This window comes from Podarcis erhardii (genome assembly GCF_964252035.2).
Source record: "Podarcis erhardii genome assembly, chromosome: 2".
NCBI lineage: Eukaryota > Metazoa > Chordata > Lepidosauria > Squamata > Lacertidae > Podarcis > Podarcis erhardii.
In genome coordinates, this window is record NC_138498.1 from 112,500,122 (window position 1) to 112,524,221 (window position 24,100).

Genomic DNA, 24,100 nt, shown 5'->3' on the forward strand with positions numbered 1-24,100 from the left:
GATCATGTAACCCCAAATTCCAAATGTCACAGCTCCATGTGGGAATGGGATGTGAAGTGCATATTAACCGGCCCTACCCCCTGCAGCTTCATTCCCCCACACCAACCTTGTGAGGTAGGCTAAAGGCAATGACTGGCCGAACAGTACCCAGTGTGAACTCGAACCCAGGTCCTAGTCTAGCCACTGCACTGGAGAATCAGGTCTGCGGACACCCGTGTTAGCCGGTGCACACGTTGCAAAGAGTTTCTGCTTTAATGGCTAGAAATGCATTCGATTCTGCGGCCTCGTGTCAGCAGCCAGGATGGCCAGGTGTTTAAGGCCACTTTTAGAGGGGAAATCTGAAGAGTTGAAAACGAGTTTTCTATCCATTCCTAGAACCCGCAAAGGGCAATTGAGCAGCGAGCCTCCTTCTCCTTTAAGGCGCGGGGCGAGGCATAATTAGGCAGCGGCCCCTTTAAATAAAAACCTTCCTTCCTCCGCGCTTTCCGAGCGCGTCTGGTTGTCCCGCCCCCTTCCCCGTTCCGTGAGCGCCCGCACGACGCATGCGCAGCCCGGGAAGTTCTTTCTGGGTTCTGAGGTTTGGTCCACGCGGGTTCTTTGCTGCTGCGTCTGGCGAGCGGCGGCGATGGTGAGTTTGTGACGTCACGGGCTGGTTCTGTGACGCAGCTGCCATTGCTTTTTCTCCTCCCCCCCCCCCCTAAAAGCAGGGTGCAGGAGGCAATGGTGTGTGGGGCTATTATTATTATTATTATTATTATTATTATTATGCAGTCAGGGAAGCCGCTTGCAAGTCGGGGTCGGCGAACTTTTCCTGCTTTTAATTTCTGGACTCAGAGCACAGCAGCCTGTGTTTGGGCGATGAATGCAGGCAGCAGGGTAGCTTAAAAATGCACCTTAAATACTAACAGCGTCGCCATCATCATTAGGATCAATGCTTTTTATGTTCTCCTTTTCATAGTAGAGTTGGAAGCGACCACGAGGGTTATTTACTAGTCCAACCCCCTGTAATGCAGAAATCTTTAGCCCGACGTGGGTCTTGAACCCACAACCTTTATGAGTTAAGAGCCTCATGCACAACCTCAGCTGAATCTCGTTAAGCACTTCCTTACACTGGCCTTAGACATCAGAGATAATGTGTTGCCAGGGTCCACCCTATTTCTATGACTGTAATCTGTTTTATTTTATTTTTTAAATATATCTTTATTCATTTAAAATAAATACAGTGGTACCTCGGGTTACAGACGCTTCAGGTTACAGACTCCACTAACCCAGAAATAGTACCTCGGGTTAAGAACTTTGCTTCAGGATGAGAACAGAAATCGCACGGTATTGCGGCAGCGGGAGGCCCCATTACCTAAAGTGGTACCTCAGGTTAAGAACAGTTTCAGGTTAAGAACGGACCTCCAGAACAAATTAAGTACTTAACCTGAGGTACCACTGTACATTTATGAGAAACAGACGCACATACAAGTAAACAAACAAACATACAATCAAACAAACAAATAACAGAAAAATCAAACAAACCACCACACTATAAGATATAAGAAGATTAATATAATTATCATATAAATTCTTGGTATTGAGCACAATTTTAAAATTTATAGAAAAGAAATTTAAAACTGACTTCCAATTAATCTCACTGTACTATAATCCATTTTAATTGTTGCTAATTTGAAAAGTGTTGGCAACCCACCCTGGGGCCTGCTGGTGTAGGGCGGGTAATAAATTTAATAATGGTGGTGATAATAGCACCATTATTGTTGTTCTGTGTAACACCGTATTAGTGTACGACGACTTGGCAAAGAGCACTGTTTCCTACCCCGAAGGGCTTTTAGCCTAAATTAGAGGCAAGGAAACAATGGAGCAAAGGGGAAACTGAGTCGTGAATGGGCAGAGGAAAAAGGATGATGGGTATTTCGGTTACCTGTAGTTGAGCACTTGTTGCCACAGGGGCTAGAAACCTCTTTTCAGACTGTGGGTCCTATTCCTTTCTGAGCCTCTACGCTGACAGGGGCACGATGGGAGTTGTAGTCCGAAACATTGGGTGCTCCCACCGTTTGTTGGAAGCTGATATGTATATATGTGATGTGTTTGGTGCATAATGCTTCCAGCTGAGCAGTGGAATAAAAGTTGTGCGAGGCCGTCTTGTCTTTAAGTGCAAGGGAGTCTCTGGGTCAGGGGTAGGCAACCTGAGGCCGGGGGGCCGAATGCGACCCAACTGCCTTCTCAATCCAGCCCACAGATGGTCCGGGAATCAGCGTGTTTTTACATAAGTAGAATGTGTCCTTTTATTTAAAATGCATCTCTGGGTTATTTGTGGGGCATAGGAATTCGTCCATCCCCCCCCCAAAAAAATGGTCCGCTCCCCCCAAGGTCTGAGGGACAGTGGACTGGCCCTCTGCCGAAAAAGTTTGCTGACCCCTGCTCTGGGTGATCTCTTAACATTTGTTCTTCCTTCATTGCAGCTTTTCTACTCATTCTTCAAGTCCCTGGTAGGGAAGGACGTGGTGGTTGAACTGAAGAATGATTTGAGGTACAGTTGGGTACAAACACATCTTGCTCTCCTTGGGGAAAATCCAGGAGCCTTCGTCCCGAATCCTAACCCTTTTCTAAAAAACAAAACAAAATTTACTATTTCTACCCTGCCCATCTAGCTGGGTTTCCCCAGCCACTCTGGGTGCCTTTCAACAGAACATTAAAAACAAAATAAATTTTCAAACATTAAAAAACTTCCCTAAACAGGGCTGCCTTCAGATGTAAAAATAAAATTTTATTTCTCAGCTTTTGCACCCCTCCCCAAATATCCCATATGTCCTGGCTGGCTTTTAATTGTGCCTTTTCTGCTTTTTTACAGTATATGTGGGACCTTGCACTCGGTGGATCAGGTATGAATTACACCTAAAGCCTATTTCTTCCTTACAGATTATAAAGGTAAAGGGACCCCTGACCATTAGGTCCAGTTGTGACCGACTCTGGGGTTGCGGCGCTCATCTCGCTTTATTGGCCGAGGGAGCCGGCGTACAGCTTCCGGGTCATGTGGCCAGCATGACTAAGCCACTCCTGGCGAAACAGAGCAGCGCACGGAAATGCCGTTTACCTTCCCACCGGAGTGGTACCTATTTATCTACTTGCACTTTGACGTGCTTTCAAACTGCTAGGTGGGCAGGAGCAGGGACCAAGCAACGGGAGCTCACCCCGTCGCGGGGATTCGAACCGCTGACCTTCTGATCGGCGAATCCTAGGCTCTGTGGTTTAACCCACAGCGCCACCCATGTCCCTTGTTTACAGATTATATCCTACCCTAATTCTTAGTGGATTGCGTAGGCGCAGCTTATAGTTAAACTATGGAACTTGCTCCCACGGTTGGCAGTGATGTCCAACAACCTGGATGGCTTTAAAAGGGGGGTTGGCAGATTCACGAGAGAAGACTACTTGCAGCTAGTGGGCATGATGACTAGGTTCTGTCTCAAGAGACAGAATTGCAGGAGAGGAATAGTGTTCGTCGCACTCATGCCCTGCTTTTGGGCTTCCCACAAACATCTGTTCAGCCGCTGGGAGAACTAACTGAGCCACTGATCTGATCTAGCAGGTTTTGCTTACGTTATGTTCTAGGTTTTATGAAAAATATGTGTGTTTTGGTTCTTAAAAGGGCTTCATGTTTGACTGTACGATATGTGCAAGCAGGCTTACAGAAAGCAGAATGTCTCTTCAGTAGTGCGGCTATAAGGTTTTATTTATTTTAATTGTGGGGCGTGACAGAGATGTGTAAAATGATGCCTGCCACGAAGAAATCGGACTGAGAGGAGTTTTCCTTCCTCCTCTCTCGTAATACTAATGGGGCCACCCAGGGAAGCAGAACGTGTTGGAAGACACTGGACGGGCGAAGGAAAAACCATCACAGAGCTTATTCTTGAATTGGGTCCACAAAGAGCAGCGATGGCCACCAACTCAAAAGATTAGGAAAATTGATGGGGAAATATAATTGTTAATGGCGGCTACCTCTCCTGGCCATGTTCTGCGTCCACAGTGGGAGACAGCGCCCCTCCGAATAGCAGTTGCGTGGAAAAGCAAATGGGCTGTTGGGCTCAGATTCTGTTTGAGGGTTTCTCGTTGGTGTCTGGTTGGTCACCGTGACGACGGGATGCTGACACAGATGCTCCCAACAGGGCTCTATGTTCAGTGGAAGCTGACCAGAGGTGTTGATTAAGGTGGATAAACAGCAAAGGAGTAATGAACAGGCCGCTAGGCAGAATGTTGTATTACTTTTGAACTTTGCTTGCTTAGTTCCGCCCCACCCTCTCTCTTCTCTGGCTTTGCAGTATCTGAATATCAAGCTCACAGACATCAGTGTGACTGATCCAGAGAAATACCCTCACATGGTGAGTGATGGACGTAGGGCAAAAGGGGGGATTTGGGACGGCAGGCGTGAGAAGTGTAGATAAATGCTGAGGTAGAAATTGGTATCTCTCTTGCTGGCTTTTAACCTGTAAAGCCCCATAACCAGTGCAGGGATTTTTCTTGGTGGTGGTTGGGGGAGATCTGAGGGACCTCTATAAAACCCGCAAGTCCTACTCCGACTTTCCACAGGCTTACCCTGATTATTTGTTGTTTTAGAGCAGGGGTATGTAACCTAAGGCCCAGGGGCCGGATGCGGCCCAATTGCCTTCTAAATCCAACCCACGGACGGTCTGAGAATCAGCATGTTTTTATATGAGTAGAATGTGTCCTTTTATTTAAAATGCATCTCTGGGTTATTTGTGGGACCTGCCTGGTGTTTTTACATGAGTAAAATGTGTGCTTTTATTTAAAATGCATCTCTGGGTTATTTGTGGAGCATAGGAATTCGTTCATTTCACCCCCCAAAAAATATAATCCGCCCCCCCCCAAGGTCTGAGGGACAGTGGACCGGCCCCCTGCTGAAAAAGTTTGCTGACCCCTGTTTTAGAGCCATTCAAAACCACTTGGCATTTAAAAAAAAATCTCAAGGTGTTATCCAGAAATTACAACTAAATGAAAATAATAATTATTAAAACAAATAAAATCAGGGATTCAGAAATAGCGAGGCCCGGTCTTAGGCTCAGAGAAAGCCTGGACAAAAAGATATCTATCAGATGTCTGATAGATGATGTTCTACCCAAGTCTCATTTTAGCCTCCTAGATACAGGAGTTAATGGCATTTTTGAAAATGAATTGGGGGTGGGGAGTTAATTTCCCACCCCCACCCCATCTGGTGCCCTGTCACCTCCCCCCACCTCAAAAACAACCTTGTGGGGTAGATCTGTGGGTGCTGTTTGGCCACAAGGTCACGCAGTGGAGGATTTGAACTGTTGCGTCCCCCTAGTCCAGTCCGGACGCTTGTGATCTCTGCACCCTGTAACACTATTCTTCCTCTCCAGTTGTCCGTCAAGAACTGCTTCATTCGTGGCTCCGTCGTCCGCTACGTCCAGCTTCCAGCCGATGAGGTCGACACGCAGCTGCTGCAGGATGCTGCCCGCAAGGAAGCTTTGCAACAGAAGCAGTGAGGGGGCGCCTCCTGCTTTCATCCCCCTCCCCCTTTCTTCACTGCGTGGTTTTCCTGGCAAAGAGTTGAATGAAGATGTGGGGAAGCTAGACCCACCTTCCATACATACCTGCCCCCCATGCCATGGAAGCCGCCACCAATATTCTGTGTGCGTGCGCACCCACCCACCCACCCACCCACCCACCCCAGTCCTGCACCCGTTGGGAGGCAGAATGCGTCCCCCAGGCTAGAGTTGGTGCCTGCCTCCTATGGGCTGGATCCAGACTTACAAGTCACCCTTGCAGAAGGCCCACGGGAATCAATAGGAATTTAGCCACGGCTACCTGAAATCCCGTCAGTTTTGGTGGGTCTGTTCCAAGCGCATCGAAACCTGGGTCCCAACCCTGCAAGAAGCAACACATTGGTTTCTCTTTTGCTTTAAGTTCAAGGAGGTGGTCTGTACACTCCTGTTCCGTTCCTGGTTGGGAACGCTGAACCCCCTTCCATGGTAATGGCAGCAACTTTTTTTAAAAAAAGTAATTATTTTGAGCCAGTAGTTCAATTTCCCAGCCCCTGCAAAAGCTTCTAGTATTTCATCTGCTCTACCTATGGCATTGTTCAGTAGTGGGAAACGTTACTTCTTCACAGGGGGGCTAATATCCCACCATATGTCCTTTCCGGGTTTTCCCCCACCCATTGTTTTTGTCCTTCCTTCATTTGTTCTCCTACCTGTGTTGCCGGTAGAGGCCACAATCCTGTGGGTATTCTAGGTGGTGCAGACTTGAGTTCTGCGATCTATAATTTCCAGTTAGCAGTACTGGGGGTGGTTCAGATTCTGTGGCAATGCTCCTATTGGCCAGCAGAGGGTGCCCCAGGGCCACCCAAGTTTCCCTAAGCAAACTTGGGTCTCCAGCTGTTTTTGGACTACAACTCCCATCATCCCTAGCTAGCAGAACCAGTGGGGAGGGATGATGGGAACTATAGTCCAAAAACTGCTGGGGACCCAAGTTTGGGAAACCCTGCTTTATAGCAACTTTTGTGTTTGGCCCGCAAATACGGGACCTGCCCATGTTTGTATTTTCTTGTATTTTGTTTTCCTCATGACCTTTGTGCATATTTTTTTTTAAGAGGGCAAATTGAAAGAGAAATTGTATGTAAAGTTGCAGAAGAATAAAAGGTTGCATTTGAAAGATTATGGCTCTTATGGGCTCGGTCTAGGACTTTGAGAATATACCACAACCATGGTTCTGCATGAATGACACAAAATAAGACCATGCACTTAATTTTCCTTATTATTATTATTATTATTATTATTATTATTAATAAAATAAATAAATAAATAAATAAATTTATACCCCACCCATCTGGCTGGGCTTCGCCAGCCACCCTGGGTGGTTTTCAACAAAATATTAAAATACAGTAATGCATCAAACATTAAAAGCTTCCCTTAAAAGGACTGCCTTCAGATGTCTTCTAAAAATCTGGTGGTTGTTTTTCTCTGACATCTGGTGGGAGGGCGTTCCACAGAGCGGGTGCCACTACCGAGGAGGCCCTCTGCCTGGTTCCCTGTAATCTCACTTCTCACAGGGAGGGAACCGCCAGAAAGCTCTTGGCGCTGGACCTCAGTGTTCGGGCAGAACAATGGGGGTGGAGACACTTCTTCAGATATACTGGACCAAGGCCATTTAGGGCTTTTAAGGTCAGCACCAACACTTTGAATTGTGCTTGGAAATGTACTGGGAGCCAGTGTAGGTCTTTCAAGACTGGTGTTATATGGTCTCGGCGGCTGCTCCCAGTCACCAGTCTAGCTGCCGCATTCTGGATTAGTTGTAGTTTCCGGGTCACCTTCAAAGGTGGCCCCACATAGAGAGCGCATTGCAGTAGTCCAAGTGACACCATATATCCTGTGTGTTGCTTTGTTTGGTTTCTATAACACATATGCAGAATAAGACACAGCTAGGACTTCCAAGAATGGAATCCAGCTCTAGGGAAAACCATCTCTTAGGAACCAGCCTTATGCAGAGTCAAATAACTGGCAAATCATTGGTAGTTTTTCCTAACTTAGCAGCAACTTTCCAGAATTCCAGGTCTCCCCTACTACTAACTGGAGTAGCTGGGAATTGAAACTTCTGCATGCGTAGCAGATATTCTGCCACTGAACTCCAACCCTTTGCCAAAGAAGAACAATCCCTTCCTGTTCATCATTGCCCCATCCTGCTTTGCAAACTTGGGTCGGTTTTAGAAACCGGATACTGCACTCAATGGCTTTGCACTGTGACCTTCCCAAGGCATTCCCGTATTCCTCCTTGTTAGCTTATTTTGTGGAGTTCTTGAAGGCTGTAAAAAAAAGTTGGGCAACTTATCAACACATGCCCTGCTGATCCTCTCCATGTAATAAGGAACATAAAAACCAGCTTGGAGATTTGCTGATTTCTTAACTTTTGCTTCCCACTGGCAGTCTGATGACTTAAAAAGATGGATCACCTCCTCAATGGCCTCATTGACCATCCCAGAGGGCTTGTGGTCAAAAGCAAGGAGGCCTGCCACTCTGAACAAGGCACATAGCCAAAGCTACACTATACCCAGGACCCTGGGTGTCTGTATTGGAGAGAAACTAGAGCAGGTTTCCTCAACCACGGCCCTCCAGATGTTTTTGGCCTACAACTCCCATCATCCCTAGCTAGCAGGACCAATGGTCAGGGATGATGGGAATTGTAGTCTCAAAACATCTGGAGGGCCGAGGTTGAGGAAGCCTGAACTAGAGCATTCCGGGGGTGATTGTAAAACCATAGGGGAGATGTAGGGAACCTTTGGCCCTCCAGATGTTGCTGACTGCTATCTCCCATCAGCCCCGACAAACATGATGTCACAGATTGGTTGGATACAGAGGAACAGTGGGGGGCACCAGCTTGGGGAACCCCCAAGGGAAGAAGGCTCAGAGCCAAGGGAGAGGTGGTGGGACAATGGTGAGTGGTCAGAGGGAGAAGACTGGGGGGAGGAGGAGGTGTCTGAAGCTGAAGAGGTAACAACTTAGTGAACTGGGGAGTGTCCATGTCAGAGGTCCAGAATCGGAGGCAGAAGCTGAACCAGAAGAGGAGGGAGGTCAAGCGGCAGAGATGTGTCTGGTTGGCAAAGAGCCACAGGTGTCTCCCCCTCCTGGTGCGACAAGCTCCCCTCACCCCTGGTCTCCCAGAACCAGCAGAGGCATGAAGAGGGTGGAGGAGGGGTTAGCTTCACGAAGGCGCAGTCTCAAGATTGCTTGGGGAAAACCTTAGAGAGGAGGGGGCAACTGTGGGGAGACAGGGACTGTCAGGGAACTGCCACTGGCTCAGATGCGAGAAATAGAAGGACAGTTGTGTTACAGGTAGCCTCCGAAAATCTTGCGAAGCAGTTCCTCTTCTGGGGAGGAGGAAAGCCCAACCTCTAGTGGGGAAGAGGTGCAAGGACCAGAGGATGCTGGTGGGAGCCTTAACACCGCTCCTGGGCAAGCCGGACAGGAGGGAAACACGCCCTTGCTATCGCGCAGCCTGCGCAGTAGCCTAAGACGCAAAGAGGGGAGAAGGTTGGGAGTAATGAAACTTTTATGTTGGGGGAGGTACAATAAAAGACCACTCCTGGATTCTGCTAGCAATTGAGCCAGACATGAACTTATGACACTCTTCACTGTAAATAAAGGTAAAGGTAAAGGGACCCCTGACCATTAGGTCCAGTCGTGACCAACTTTGGGGTTGCAGCGTTCTTGCTTTATTGGCCGAGGGAGCCGGTGTACAGCTTCTGGGTCATGTGGCCAGCATGACTAAGCCGCTTCTGGCGAACCAGAACAGCGCACGGAAACGCCATTTACCTTCCCGCCAGAGCGGTACCTATTTATCTACTTGCACTGATGTGCTTTCGAACTGCTAGGTTGGCAGAAGCAGGGACTGAGCAACAGGAGCTCACCCTGTCGCGGGGATTCGAACTGCCAACCTTCTGATCGGCAAGCCCAAGGCTCTGTGGTTTAACCCACACCAAAATAAAGCCTGTAAAAGACAGGTTGGAGTCCTGCCTGGTTACTCTCGAGCAAGCGCAACAGACACCTGACAAGGACCTTCAGTCTCAGCAAATGCTTCATGGGGGCAAAACCTGCTGGAGATGAGTTGTACTCATGAGGCCTGACATTTCCTGTTTTTGCTAATGAAGGGTTAACTCCCAGTTGCTCAGTGTGATTTATTGCTGGCTCCTTCCTCTCACATGGAGGGCAAAAGGTCCCCCCCAGGCCCGCCGCCTGTATTCTAGGCTTGGTTTTTTGCCATAAACGTTGGCCAGCCCTCCTTTTCTGGGTTCCCCCAATGTGCTCACGCATCCTCCATACTCTTAAGTGCTGGCATGGGTCCTCTCATGGCTAACCAGCTGCGACCGCTGACGGAAGCATTTACCGCAGTGCGCACAGGCGTAGGGCTTTTCTCCCGTATGAGTCCTCCTGTGTTTGGCGAGCAGCGAGCTGCGCGCGAAGCTTTTCCCGCAGTCCGGGCAGTGGTACGGCCTCTCCCCAGTGTGGCTGCGGGCATGCGCCGTAAGCGCCGAGACCTGCTTGAAGCCCTTCCCGCAGTCGGAGCACTTGAAGGGCCTCTCGCCCGTGTGGGTCCTGGTGTGCGCGATCAGGATCGACCTCTGGCTGAAGCTTTTCCCGCAGTCGGCGCACCGGTACGGCTTCTCGCCCGTGTGCGTCCGCTCGTGCACCGTGAGCGTCGACCTCTGGCCGAAGCTCTTCCCGCAGTCGGAGCACTTGTGGGGCCTCTCGCCCGTGTGGGTCCTCCTGTGCGCGATGAGGTGTGACCTGTGGCGGAAGGCGTCCCCGCAGTCGGGGCATCCGTACGGCCTGCCTCCTGTGTGGACCGTTCTGTGGGCGATGAGGTTTGAGCGGTGGCTGAAGCCTTTCCCGCAAGCCGGGCACTCAAAGGGCTTCTCCCCTGTGTGGGTTCTTTCATGGATGGTGAGAGTTGACCTCTGGCTGAAGCTTTTCCCGCAGAAAGAGCACGCGCACCGCTTTCCTTCTGGCAGGGAGATTTCATGCTCTGGGTGTCCACCACGAAGGCGACTGCCCTCTGCCTCCTCCGAGCAGCTTTCTTGCCATTGCGCAAATGTTGCTTCCTGGTCAAGGCCGCAGGAAACATTTCTTTGGCCTCTTCCTGGCAACTTGCAACGTGGTTCTTTATCCTCAGGGTGTTCTGTCTGGTTTTGCTCCTCTGCGTGACGCTTCCTATCTTCTCCTAGAATTGGGAGAGAGTTTGTAACGTGAGGGTTATTGTTTGTCAGGGACTGGGCAGAGGAAGAGTGGTGGAGACCGTCCTCTCCAGCCTGACTCTTCCAGAGAAAAAGAAGACTGTTCAGAATTACAACAGGGGTTTGAGGGAGGTCACAGCTCAGAGAAGATGAGGGGGAAAGCTGGGAAATAATGGGAGAGTAGGAGGAGAAGGAGGAAGAAGACGGACTTAGTGTCTTTAGAAACCATGCCAGACCCCTCTTCTCTCAGAACCTGGCAGGCACTGAAAGTAGGAGAGCAGAGAGCTCAAAGGCAAAAAGCACTTTTCAGCACCTGTAGTGATGACTCATGAGGAAGTGGGAGGGACAGAGGGGTTGGGGTTTCACTCGGAGCAACACTATTATTTTGAGAGGCTACATTTCTAAGCCTCTCTCTGTGAATACTGAATAAAAAGCATCGGTGAAAACTTTCATTTTCCTACAGGGACGCAACTGGCGCTGTGGTCTAAACCACTCAGCCTCTTGGGCTTGCCAATCAGAAGGTCGGCGGTTCAAATCCCTGCGACGGGGTGAGCTCCCATTGCTTGGTCCCAGCTCCTGTCAACCTAGCAGTTCGAAAGCACGTCAAAGTAGATAAATAGGTACTGCTCTGGTGGGAAGGTAAATGGCGTTTCCATGCACTGCTCTGGTTTTGGTGTTCGGTTGCGCCAGAAGCAGCTTAGTCATGCTGGCCACATGACTCAGAAAATCTGTCTGTGGACAAATACTGGCTCCCTTGGCCTGTAAAGCGAGATGAGTGCTGCAACCCCGGAGTTGTCTGCGACTGGACTTAACGGTCAGGCGTCCTTTACTTTTACCTTACAGTGGTACCTCTGGTTAAGTACTTAATTCGTTCCGGAGGTCTGTACTTAACCTGAAGCACTATTTCTGGATTAGCGGAGTCTGCAACCTGAAGCATATGTAACCTGAAGCGTATGTAACCCAAGGTACCACTGTACTTCCTTTTCTTATCCATTCCTGGCAACCTACCATGGGGGGGTTGGATTCTCTGACGCCTGACATTATTATTATTTGCCCCTGCAATACAATGAAAGAAAACAACTACACTGCTTTCATGGGAGAGACCCTTTCCAAAATGATGTTCCTTCCGACTTGAATTCTCCTCCTTGGTCATGCGTCCACCTGCTTGCTGCCTAAGTCAATTAATGTGTTAATTATGTTAATGTGTTAATTAATGTGTATTAATTTCAATGGGTCTACTCGGTGTAGAAGTAGCATTGGATACAACCCCCTGGATCCAGCTTTTACCCAGAATCCTTTGAAAAAAGCAGACTATGTGTGCATGCATAGGCCTTTTCTCTTTCTGCAGGTGGGGGGCTAATCTGGAGGAAGGGGAAGATGAATCACTGGAGAAGGGAGCCCCCACAGCACTAAAAAAACGAACAGTTTGTGCCCAAGGGCCAAATGTAACGCCTGGTTTAGAGGTCCTCGCTTTTTGCTTGCCCCTCACCACTTCCACTACTTCCTGTGTGTCTCTTTTGATGCCCTGTTTTTCTGCTCACTGCCTGGAATCAGACGTACAAATACGTCGCGGAATGGCGGTTTCCGTATTTTTTTTTAAACGCCTTGATTGAAAACGTTGCGAGGAAGCTCGTGCCACTTTCACTCAAGCTGCACGGATTTAGAAGAGCGGCCAGGAATCGGAGATGCCGAGAACTGAACGACAACCTAAACTGCAGCTCGTTTCGTGAACTCACGATAATCCGCTGACCCAGTCACAATAATTCCTCACCTGGGGAGCTGGCATCACCATCAACCTTCTGGCAGAGTTCTCTGCAGGGTGGTTTCTGCCAGGCATCCGATGGACCGTCACTCTCCACATCTGCGCAATGTACAGCTGCCACCTTGAATGGCACTGGTCCCTGAGAAAGCCAAGGAGACCCAGCTGAAGAAGACATGGGGATAAAGTCCAAAGCTGAGCAGGGATTTTGCTCCCACACCTCCCCCCCCAAATAATCAGCATTTGAAAAAGCCAAGGAGACCCAACTGAAGGCATGAGGTAAAGTCTAAACCTGAGCAGGGATTTTGCTTCCACCCCCATCGTTCTGGCCAGACACTGAGGTCCAGCACCGAGGGCCTTCTGGCGGTTCCCTCGCTATGAGAAGCCAAGTTACAGGGAATCAGGCAGAGGGCCTTCTCGGTAGTGGCACCCGCCCTGTGGAATGCCCTCCCACTAGATGTCAAAGAGAAAAACAACTACCAGACTTTTAGGAGACATCTGAAGAGAGCCTTGTTTAGGGAAGCTTTTAATGTTTAATAGGTTATTGTATTTTACTGTTCTGTTGGAAGCTGCCCAGAGTGGCTGGGGAAACCCAGCCAGATGGGCGGGATATAAATAATAAATTATTATTATTTGTTTCTCAACAACCAGCATCTGGCTCTCTCACCTGAACGTCCTGCCGCCTCCTCAGGAAATCCTCTGCCAGGGACACGGCCTGGGAACAGGTTTGTGGCGAACTATCCCACACCCATTTCTGGAGTTCTTGGGGCAGGATAGACAGAAACTGCTCCAGAATCACCAGCTCCAGGATCTGCTCCTTCGTGTGCCTTTCTGGCTCCAGCCACTGGCGGCAAAGCTGCCAGAGCTGCCCGCAGGCCTCTCGGGGGCCATTGGCCTCCCGATAGTCGAACCGCCTGAAGCGTTGCCGCTTCGCCTCTGTGTCCAAGATGGCGGAGTCCACCTCCTCCAAGTCTTCCTCTTTCACCCTCATGCCATTTGCCTCGGCTTCATCTGACCATTTGGCGTCTTTGCCAAGGCCTGGCAGGAACTGGGATAATGCCCCCGCAGCTCCAGGCTCCTCAGTGGTGCTGGCTGCTCCTTCAGAGGTGGACAGAAAAGCCTTAGTAGCGGCTGGTGAGGCCCCCGGCAATTGTGGGCGCCTCCATTCTGAACAGGGCAACTCAACCCTTTCGATAAATTCCTGTAGCTGAGCCTCCCAGCGCTCCTGCAGCTGCTTAGGAGCTTCTTGCTTCATCTCATCCAAAATGGCTATTTCCTTGAAATCCCCACAACTCCCCACACGGACGGCACAAGGGCTGTTTTCTGCACTGCTCCTTGGCCCAGGGTCTGCAAGCTCCGGTTCCTCCATTTTCAATCCTTGCTCAATCATTGCTTGGAGCGGCACAGCCAGCCCCGACGCATCTCCCTTTTCAGCAGCCATTTTGTCCCTCCAAAGGGTGGAGGTGGGGAGTTTAACTGGCACTCCTAGTTAAGATGCCCAGGCTTGATGAGATGATGGGTGGGTTTCTCACCCTTATTAATCATCACAGGTGGAATGCAATATTCCTAGGCTGAGGAGAGGGGCTGTTCCCTGAGGGAAAGATGAGACAGTTGCCTAAAATTAGATTACATATATTTATGAAACTTATTGCCCATGCTTCACCACAAGTCCCCACGAGTGGGCTAGAGCAACAGACTATGTATATACAATTATGAAAACAGATAAAATTAATGCAATAATAAAACAGTTCAAAAAGGAACAGTATAAATTCAGCAAAAGAGGTGTGCCCAGCAAAACAAAAACCAGAAAAAGTGCCTTGTTTTTTGGCTAGCGTCCACACATGTTGAGGAGCCTTGGTAGGCCGCTGGAATTTGCAGTCAACCCAACTCTGCCCTTTCAGGGAAGACACAAAGGTTTCATTGCTTATGTCATGCCAAGCATTGGAGTTGCAGGGATGATTCCCAGTCTCAGGGTCAAGGCTTTGGACATTGTTTCCCAAACTTGGGTCCCCAGCTGCTGTTGGACTACCACATCTCTAGCTAGCAGGACCAGTGGTTGGGGTCAGAGATAATGGCAGTTGTAGTCCAAAAACTTGGAGGCCCGAGTTTGAGAAACTCAGGAGTGGAGATGGTCACACCAGAAGTGATAAAGCCATTCATTGCGTTGAGCAAGACTACAGGTCTTACCCTACGGTGTGTGTGTGTGAACCTTTCGCAGGCTGCCCCTGCCTCCTGTCCCAGAGCCTTGCTATAGTCTAGAACCAGGACGTTGGGTTCCCAACACCACCTGAAAGCCAGAAGGCTTCCCTGCTTTCTGCTCATCTTGCGCTACCCCAGACCCGGTTTTCTGCCCGTCTCGATTTAATCCGCCAGATTCCACCACCCCACCCCCCGCCAAAAAAACCACCAAGCTGTAAAGATCCATCATCCAGTGCGCGTGGGAAATTCAAAGCCCATTTTCCCACGGTGGCGGAAAATTTTCCCACGGCCGGCGGGCGGGCCAGCAAGTGACTTTTCAGATGCCACCTCCTCCTGCTGCGCCACTGGGGCTACTTGGGGACGAGGGCTTTTGTCCGCCCGACCCTCAGGAAGGACCCGGCAAGGCGGGGAGGATGGCGGGTCCGTGGTCTCCCTCCAGGTGTTTGCTAGACGCCAACTTGCATCCTTGGCCGGGGCTGGCGGGAACCAACAGCATCCTTGGGAGGGGTGGGGTGGGCGCTGCAGGGTCGCCATTCCCGGGGCATTGCAAAAAGGGGCACCAAGCTGCAAAGGGAGGCAGCTGGAAACAAGGGGAAAGGCGGAGGCGACGTACTTCTCAGCCGTCGGCTGCCTTTCAGCCCGCGTTCCCGGGGCATCCGAGCGGCACTAGCGGCCCTCCAGCCAGGAGAGGGCGCTCCACCGCTCGACTTGGGAAAACCGCAGCCTCTAACCCAAGGCGACGCTGGGCCAGATGCAGCCTAACTGCCTACCCCCGTGTACTGCTCTGTATTTCTAGTTCTACGTTCACGGCGCCCTTTCTCAGCCGAAACGTCACCAGCTGTCCTTAATAGGTACTTCCGGTCCTGTTTCCCACTATGCTCGTTAACAAGGGGAGAGCGGCTCTACCGGAAGTGCGCGCTGTGTGTCACTCTACCCCGCGCCTTCCACCGGGCTGTTGTGAGCGTGTTGCTCTATAAAAATCGGGAGGCGGAAGTCTGACTTTAGGGGCCTTTTCCACTGAGGGCTGGCGACGGAAATGCCTGTGTAAAAATAAGTATGATGCAAGCCGGTTGCAATACAGGATGTCTATTTATCTATTTCCTCCATAACATTTATGCACCGCTTAAGCAAACAAAGAAAGAAACAAAGAAACAAAGCAGCAACCCTCAGCGCGGTTTACAAAAAAGATAAAGCAATAAACTGGCAACCCTGCATTAAAAACATACAATAGTTTAAATGCTAAAAACAGATCAGAATTTCCCCCTATAGGGCATTCTGATCTGTTTTTAGCATTTAAACTATACTGTATCCGCGTGTCGTCCACACAGCTGCATCTGGCGAGCAATGCTTTAAAGCAGAAGTCTTGTAACAGCTTTGATTAGGAATATATATGTATTAGGAAATTATTATATTTAGATGTATTAAAGTGCTTTTTTGTTGATTGGTTTTTCTGTTGTTGGAACTAATAAAGCAAAATTAAATAAACAAAAGGAGTATCTCGCCTTAACTCCTTGTAATTTAGCTTCTGCATGGACCATGCCCAGGATCATCACCCTGCCCAGCCTAACCATGCCCAGGATCATCACCCTGCCCAGCCTAACAAAGCCCTCCTCTGCTGCCCCCTCAAAACACCCCACAACTTAAGACTCAACACTCAACATTTTCACTTTCATGACTCCCAGCCCCCCCCCCCAAAATCATTTAGCTTGAAGAATTCTGGAGAATTGAAAAAAACTTGCACACTATTCTGTGACTTTTATGCTGGCCTAATGGTGACAGCAGTCACGAAATTAAAAGACGCCTGCTTCTTGGGAGAAAAGCAATGACAAATCTAGACAGCATCTTAAAAAGTAGAGACATCACCTTGCCAACAAAGGTCCGTATAGTAAAAGCTAAGGTTTTCCCAGTAGTGATGTATGGAAGTGAGAGCTGGACCATAAAGAAGGCTGATCGCCGAAGAATTGATGCTTTTGAATTATGGTGCTGGAGGAGACTCTTGAGAGTCCCATGGGCTGCAAGAAGATCAAACCTATCCATTCTGAAGGAAATCAGTCCTGAGTGCTCACTGGAAGGACAGATCCTGAAGCTGAGGCTCCAAGACTTTGGCCATCTCATGAGAAGACTCCCTGGAAAAGACCCTGATGTTGGGAAAGATGGAGGGCACAAGGAGAAGGGGACGACAGAGGATGAGATGGTTGGATAGTGTTCTCGAAGCTACCAGCATGAGTCTGACCAAACTGCGGGAGGCAGTGGAAGACAGGAGTGCCCGGCGTGCTCTGGTCCATGGGGTCACGAAGAGTCGGACACAACTAAACAACTAAACAACAACAACAATAATGGTAGTGGCACTACTACTGCGTCATGCCCTTTCCACATTCATTGATTCATTTACTTATTTACTCAGAAGGGTATATTACCCTCCATCTGAAGATCTCGGAGGTGGGGTGGGGGTGGGGTTTAACAGCATAAAAATACAGAATACGACCACAAAGGACATAATATAAAGAACAAATCAAGCCCATAACCCTCTCCCACCCTCACACCCCACAAAGATATCTAAAAGGACATAGAATGTTAATCCTTCGTATGAGGAACGCCATCATTTCCTGTGACAGCACCTGCGGAACTCCCTGCGCCTTGAGACCAAGCAGGTGCGCCTTCGCCACACTCCTTTCTACACCAGCTGAAAATATTCCTATTTTAGGAGCCTACCCAGATGCTTAATGGTTGAGGTGGCTTTAATGTGTTTTAGTATTTCTTTTTGCATGCATTATAAAGTGCGGGAATTTTTATGAAACGAACAAAAGAATCAATCGATAGCATTCTTATAGGGATTTCAGAATATTTATTGCAGGGCAATATGCAGGGGTCGAAGTGCTGAACTAGGCAAGGGAGACCCGAGTCTAGACCCTCAGATCCTAACAACTGGAAGGGGGCAGAGGTGCATAACGCTCCTCCTCGTTTTCTTAAAAGAAATAAAGGAAAGAAGCCACCAGTTGGGATTTGAAAACAACAACAACAACAACAACAACAACAACAACAACAACAACACCCTACCTTCAGATGTGAAGGAAATAAGCAGCTATCCTATCTTTAAAAGACATCTGAAGGCAGCCCTGTTCAGGGAAGTTTTTAATATTTAACCCTGTATTGTTTTTAACCCTTGATTGGGAGCCAGACAGAGGGACTGGGGAAACTCAGCCAGATGGGCGGGGTATAAATTATTATTATTATTATTATTATTATTATTATTATTATTATTATTAGGTACCCCACCCATCTGGCTGGGTTTCCCCAGCCACTCTGGGCAGCTTCCAACAAAGACAGAAAATACATTAAAATGTCACACATTAAAAACTTCCCTAAACAGGGCTGCCTTCAGATGTCTTCTAAGCATGGGTATATTCTTGCATTGCAGGGGGTTGGTCTAGATGACCACTGAACCCCTTCCAACTCTACAAGTGCCATGCGCCGCAAATTCGTGGCGGTGACGCAGGCGTTGCAGCAGACGGCTACAGGCGGGGTCCTTCCGCAATGGGAAAGTAGCACGTGGGGGGGGGGGGAGGGAGGGAGAAGCTGCAGCCGGCTGGACTCGCAGGTAAGAGGAGGACCCCGCCCCCTCCCTTCCCCCGAACCCAGGAGTCCTGCCAGAGGGGCTTCCCCCACCCCCACCCCGAGAAAAAGACCCTCCAAGCATTTCATTCATTGCCGGAGGGAGACTTAGTGCAGATTCTCGGTCCAACCCCTTCCCACCCACCCCCCTCTAGCGCCCCATTTGTCTCCCGCAGAACCCGGGAGTTTCGACTCCTGTTCCCAAGTTTATTGTAGTTTCTGGTTTCCTCCCAAAGAACCCAGAAAATTGCTCTTGGATTTCCTCCCGCGATCCTTCCGGAGAAACCAAAGCTGCCGGCTGCTCAAACCCCAGTCACTTTCCTGCTCTTTTCCAGAGTCAGTGTAAGGCAGTAATAATAATAAATTTTATTTATACCCCGCCCTCCCCAGCCAAGACCGGGCTCAGGGCGGCTAACACCAAATAGAAAAACAATTGATTGAAATACAGCTTAAAAAACAAGATTAAAGTACAACATTAAAATTTAACCTCATTTCAGTACTAGAGCTACATGAACCGGATGGCCTGGCTCAATATAAGGCAGCTTCTTAGGTCACTATCCCTTCCCAGCCTACGGTTTACTTACTACCTGCCCCTCACTTTAGTTTTAATTTCGTCAATCAGCCGGTCTCTTTCTCTCTCCCACTCTCTGCTTATTAAATAAAAACCTGAGCCCAAGTCCAGATTTAAACAGTTAGTTCTTTTTCTCATCTTTCCCCCCACCCCAGTTCACATGCAGATAACTTGTTGTATTAGGATGTAAACTCCAAGGTCTGTTGTTTGATTGTTCGGACAGTGCTACCTCGGGTTACAGATGCTTCAGGTTACAGACTCCACTAACCCAGAAATATTACCTCGGGTTAAGAACTTTGCTTCAGGATGAGAACAGAAATCGGGCTCCGGTGGTGCGGCAGCAGCAGGAGGCCCCATTAGCTAAAGTGGTACCTCAGGGTAAGAACAGTTTCAGGTTAAGAACGGACCTCCGGAACAAATTAAGTACTTAACCCGAGGTACCACTGTATTGAGCTGGCGGGATGCAGATTTAACATCCTTTGCCTCACGCCAGCAGAAGAAGGTCCTTTTGTATTTGCGCGAGTTAATTCATTTGGATTTTTGACATGTCATGGTTCCAAGTTCTCGGAGTCTGTGACGTCGAAATAGTTTAAAATAAAACTATATACATGCCTATGCTTCAAATTGCACATGGCTTTTTCACCCAACTGCTGTTTGAACCTGTTCCCCGACCCCAGTGCCTGAGGGAGAGCTGAGAGAGGCAGATCTGGGAGCCAGGACTCCTGAGTTCTCAGGGTGGGGACTGGGGAATAGCAATAGTAATAATAACAGTTTACAACAGGGATGAAATTGCTGAAAGGCAGGCTTCCCATGACATAGAAAGGGTTTGAAGGCGAATTGGGGACCAGGGCTCTTGCCGAGTTAAACTCCTCTCCTCCATATGGTGGTGGAATTTAAAAAAAAAAAGACTTTAAAAGTTGTAAGGCCTTTTATACTTAACTCTGTGGACAAACATATTGGAGGTTGGAAACCCTGAGGAAAGAGCTGTCTTTTGTTCTAGCCATCTGTGGCATTTGTATATTTGCCCTATGTAAGTAGACGGATGAATCCTTCTTTGCATATTGCATCACCTCAGGTGGGCAGAAATTTGTAGTAGAGTGGTACCTCGTGTTAAGAACTTAATTCGTTCTGGAGGTCCGTTCTTAACCTAAAACCACTTTAGCTAATGGGGCCTCCCACTGCCGCCGCGTGATTTCTGTTCTCATCCTGAAGCAAAGTTCTTAACCCGAGGTACTATTTCTGGGTTAACGGAGTCTGTAACCTGAAGCGTCTGTAACTCGAGGTACCACTGTACTGGCCTTGTTTTCTGCTAGAACTCTGAGATCTTCCAACTGAAGCCTCAAGCAAAATATTTTTGATTTCAGGCATTTGGTTTGACGTGACAGCACTGAGCTGAAGTCAGAGTTCTTTCCCTCTCTCTCTCTCTCTCTCTCTCTCTCTCTCTCTCTCTCCCTCCCTCTCCCCCCCCCCCACACTCCCAGTTATCCCCTCTCTCAGCTTCCCTCCCCCCATCTCAACAGTACAGTGATACTTCGGGTCACAGACGCTTCAGGTTACATACTCTTCAGGTTACAGACTCCGCTAACCCAGAAATAGTACCTCAGGTTAAGAACTTTGCTTCAGGATGAGAACAGAAATCATGCGGTGGTGGCGTGGCAGCAGCGAGAGGCCCCTTTAGCTAAAGTGGTGCTTCAGGTTAAGAACAGTTTCAGGTTAAGAACGGACCTTTGGAATGAATTAAGTTCTTAACCCGAGGTACCACTGTATCTTGTCCTTAAATTGTTGTTAAACAGTTAGGAGTTGGAAACCTTCACCAGTTTAACTCGGATCACCCAGAGATCTAGCAGGAGACCCCAAACTGCCCTCTGCCCATCTCTGAACTACCTTCCTGTAGCGCAAGTTCCTTCGATCTAGTCTTGCCCTCTGCAGGAGCAGAGAACGTCTTCTCCCTCTTCTTCACGACAGGCCTGCTGTATTTCCAAGAGGGCTCTTAGCGTCCTCCCTCTTAACGCTTTCATTGCCCTTTCTTTCCAGGTCGCCATGACAACTCTGTACCTTTCCCCTCATCCGGATAACTTCCAGAATCTGCGGGTTCTCGTTGCGGCCCGCTATGGCCGACACGAGCCCAGGGTGGTCTCCCTGCCTCCTGACAAGGAGCTGGAGAATCCTTCCTTCTCTGTGCCCAAACTCCCAGCTCTGGAGACCCAGGCGGGCCTCCGTGTCTCTGGCGCAGCGGCTGTTTCTTACCTGCTCTGCCCGGATGCCATGAGAGGGCAGAGCCCAGAATCCAGCACCCTGGTACGGCAGTGGGTCAGTTTCGCAGACTTGGAGATCGCTCCTGCGGCCTCCGCAGCTGCTTTCTCTGTGCTGGGGGTCTCCAAGCAAAGCAAACAGGTGAGAGGCAGGCTTAACTCTGCTGTGACGGAGTAGGGTACTGTGTCTAACCCATAGCGTAGGTGTTAATGGAGTGAGCTATGAGCCAGGAAGAAAGTGGGCAGGGCGGGGGAGGAAGTGTAAATAAATAAAAAAAAGCTCTGAGAAATAACTCTCGTTTATTTGAGACAAATGAACAAAACGAAAAGCATAAACATACATACAAGTGCTGTACACTTTTCAGCACCCGCCCAAAACATTGTTGTTTAGACAAGCCTAACCAGGGTGGCGCTGTGGGTTAAACCACAGAGCCTAGGACTTGCCAATCAGAAGGTCGGCAGTTCGAATCCCCGCGACGGGGTGGACTCCCGTTGCTCGGTCCCTGCTCCTGCCCACCTAGCAGTTCGAAAGCACGTCAAAGTGTAAGTAGATAAATAGGTACCACTCTGGCATTTCTGTGCGCTGCTCTGGTTCGCCAGAAGCGGCTTAGTCATGCTGGCCACATGACCCGGAAGCTGTACGCCGGCTCCGTCGGCCAATAAAGCAAGATGAGTGCTGCAACCCCAGAGTCGGCCACGACTGAACCTAAAGGTCAGGGGTCCCTTTACCTTTAACCAGGCATGTATAATGCTGGATTGTGTTTTAATCTGGTTTCCCGCTTTTCGTTGATCTTAATTATTTTTTTGAAAGTTTAAAATAGTTGCGTTTAATTGCTTTGACTGATAATTTTATTACTCTGTTCTTTTCACAATCTGCTTTAAGGTTTTTCTTTTAACAGTTGTGTGCTGTATACATTTTGTCAACTAAATACCGTATTTTTCATCCCATAGGACGCACTGCCCTATAGGACGCACCTAGTTTTTTTGGGGGGGGATATAAAGAAAAAAAATATATTCCCCCCCCCCAGGCACGGGGCTGGCACAGGGGAAGCCCGAGCTTCCCCCGACCCCAGCCCCTAGAACAGCCTGCTATCCGCAAGCCTAGGGAGCCGCGCCGGTCTCCCCAGGCTTGCGAACAGCTGTGCGAAGCCCAGGCTTCGCGCCAAGCTCTGGAGGGTCGTGCAGAGCTTCCTGAAGCCTGTATTCGCCCCATAGGACGCACCCACATTTCCCCTTCATTTTTGGAGGGGAAAAAGTGCGTCCTATAGGGCGAAAAATATGGTAAATAAGCAAGCACATTATGCAGCTGAGCTCCACGTTGCTGTGCGCTGTTTTCTTTCCCTACTTCCGCAGGATCCAAAGGTCACGGCACCAGCGTGTTTAACAAGACCCTAAACACTTTTTGATTCATTGTTTTTGTTTGATTTTAACTCCCCCCCCCAAATCATGAGCAAGGGCATTTCATGAGCTAGACCACATTCAAGGCGGAAGGCACACAGTGGCAGGGAGTAGTGCCAATGTACTTCAACACAGCAGGAAGGTCACCTTTAATTCAGGGACCCCTTATGCAGAAAGGCCCTGCAAGGAGTCCTGGCGGCAGGTATCTTCTGAGCATTGTACCATGAGAGGCGGTGGTTTGTGGGTGTGCTCACACACTCTTCTCTTGCCGAGGTGACGGACCGTGCTGTGGCAGAGCTCCAGAGTCTCCTTGCGGTGTTGGACGGCCACTTGAAGCTGCGGACATACCTGGTGGGCGAAGCCATGACGTTGGCCGATGTGACAGTTGCGTCTTCTCTGTTGCTGCCGTATAAATATGTGAGTCTCCCTGCAGTATCCCTCCCAGCCTCTGCTCCAATGGGGCATCGGTAGCATAATTTTGCAGCAGTTTCTACTACTCTGCTTTTGTTGGGGCAGGGAGTCAGTGGCTCGGCACTCTGTTGGTGCTGACCTTTAAAGCCCTAAATTGCCTCGGTCCTGTATACCTGAAGGAGCGTCTCCACCCCCATCGTTCAGCCCGGACACTGAGGTCCAGCGCCGAGGGCCTTCTGGCGGTTCCCTCACTGCGAGAAGCCAAGTTACAGGGAAGCAGGCAGAGGGCCTTCTCAGTGGTGGCACCCACCCTTCAGATGGGAAGGAAATAAGTAGCTATCTTATCTTTAAAAGACATCTGAAGGCAGCCCTGTTTAGGGAAGTTTTTAATATTTATTGCTGTATTGTTTTTAACACTGGGAGCAGCCTAGAGTGGCTGGGTATAAATAATAAATTATTATTATTATTATTATTATTATTATTATTATTATTATTACTACTACTATTATTATTATCATCTGCAGATGTTCTGCCTTAACGCTGTTGTAGGGTTCCTGTCCTTCTCACCTATATTCATAATGGTATATCTCGCGCTCGTGTTCCTCTCCTCATCTCCAAATGATTCCTCTAGGTTCTTGACCAAGCTCTCCGCGCTTCATACACCAACGTCACCCGATGGTTCCTGACCTGCGTCAACCAGCCAGAATTCCAGTTTATCTTGGGTCCAATGAAGCTGTGTGAGCAAACGACTGTTGTGGGGACCCTGAAATCAGATCTCAGAGGTAAGGTGCTGCTACCGTTGTCCTCGTTCCCAGATCCTCGTGAATTTGCTGAGGGCAAAGAAACCTCAAGGAAGAACAGAGCTACAGTCTGTCTTGCTTGGGAGAACAGGTTGTTGTTGTTGTGACAATTTAATGTTGAACTGGGTAGGCTTTTGGTCTGACCTAGCAAGGCTTTTCTGTTCTTGTCACCCTCAACCTGAATAGGTGGGCGGTAGAGTCAGGGATCCACTGCTGATTTAGTAATAGTTATCATAATCAGCAGGGCTTTTTTAAAAAAGGGAAAGTAAGGTGTTGGTACTTACCATGAAAGGAACATGGGTGGCGCTGTGGGTTAAACCACAGAGCCTAGGACTT

At 49.1% G+C, this 24,100-nt stretch overlaps 4 protein-coding genes across 6 annotated transcripts in view; 2 read left to right on the plus strand and 2 right to left on the minus strand.

Annotated features, from left to right (window-relative positions):
* Positions 1 to 499: 499 nt before the first annotated feature.
* On the plus strand, positions 500 to 6,690 carry LSM2 (LSM2 homolog, U6 small nuclear RNA and mRNA degradation associated). Its single transcript, XM_081854089.1, has 5 exons — positions 500 to 628; positions 2,466 to 2,533; positions 2,855 to 2,885; positions 4,320 to 4,379; positions 5,397 to 6,690. The coding sequence occupies exons 1-5, from the start codon at positions 626 to 628 to the stop codon at positions 5,520 to 5,522; spliced, it is 288 nt and encodes a 95-aa protein (XP_081710215.1). The 5' UTR covers positions 500 to 625; the 3' UTR covers positions 5,523 to 6,690.
* Positions 6,691 to 9,691: 3,001 nt separating this feature from the next.
* On the minus strand, positions 9,692 to 15,412 carry LOC309336767 (uncharacterized protein). Of its 2 annotated transcripts, XM_081853065.1 has the most exons (4): positions 15,334 to 15,412; positions 13,189 to 14,112; positions 12,534 to 12,663; positions 9,692 to 10,749 (listed from the first exon to the last, which is right to left on the minus strand). In XM_081853065.1, exons 2-4 carry the CDS (start codon positions 13,960 to 13,962, stop codon positions 9,854 to 9,856), a joined length of 1,800 nt encoding a protein of 599 aa, XP_081709191.1. In that variant the 5' UTR covers positions 13,963 to 14,112; positions 15,334 to 15,412; the 3' UTR covers positions 9,692 to 9,853. The 2 variants fall into 2 exon arrangements, with proteins under 2 accessions (XP_081709191.1, XP_081709190.1); XM_081853064.1 differs by lacking the exon at positions 15,334 to 15,412 and having other exon boundaries at positions 13,189 to 14,786.
* Positions 15,413 to 16,619: 1,207 nt separating this feature from the next.
* Positions 16,620 to 24,100, minus strand: part of LOC309337139 (TNF receptor-associated factor 1-like) — a 261,886-nt gene continuing 254,405 nt past the window's right edge. The window contains exon 7 of one of the 2 annotated variants that reach the window (XM_081853852.1): positions 16,620 to 16,781. The gene's annotated coding sequence lies outside the window, so the exon portion shown is untranslated. The remainder of the gene's footprint in view (positions 16,782 to 24,100) is intronic. The other variant, XM_081853853.1, reaches the window with a different exon arrangement.
* Positions 18,225 to 24,100, plus strand: part of VARS1 (valyl-tRNA synthetase 1) — a 35,425-nt gene continuing 29,549 nt past the window's right edge. The window contains exons 1-4 of the mRNA XM_081852336.1: positions 18,225 to 18,318; positions 20,938 to 21,297; positions 22,827 to 22,970; positions 23,596 to 23,746. Coding sequence (XP_081708462.1) covers positions 20,944 to 21,297; positions 22,827 to 22,970; positions 23,596 to 23,746 — 649 coding nt within the window. The 5' untranslated portion in view covers positions 18,225 to 18,318; positions 20,938 to 20,943. The remainder of the gene's footprint in view (positions 18,319 to 20,937; positions 21,298 to 22,826; positions 22,971 to 23,595; positions 23,747 to 24,100) is intronic.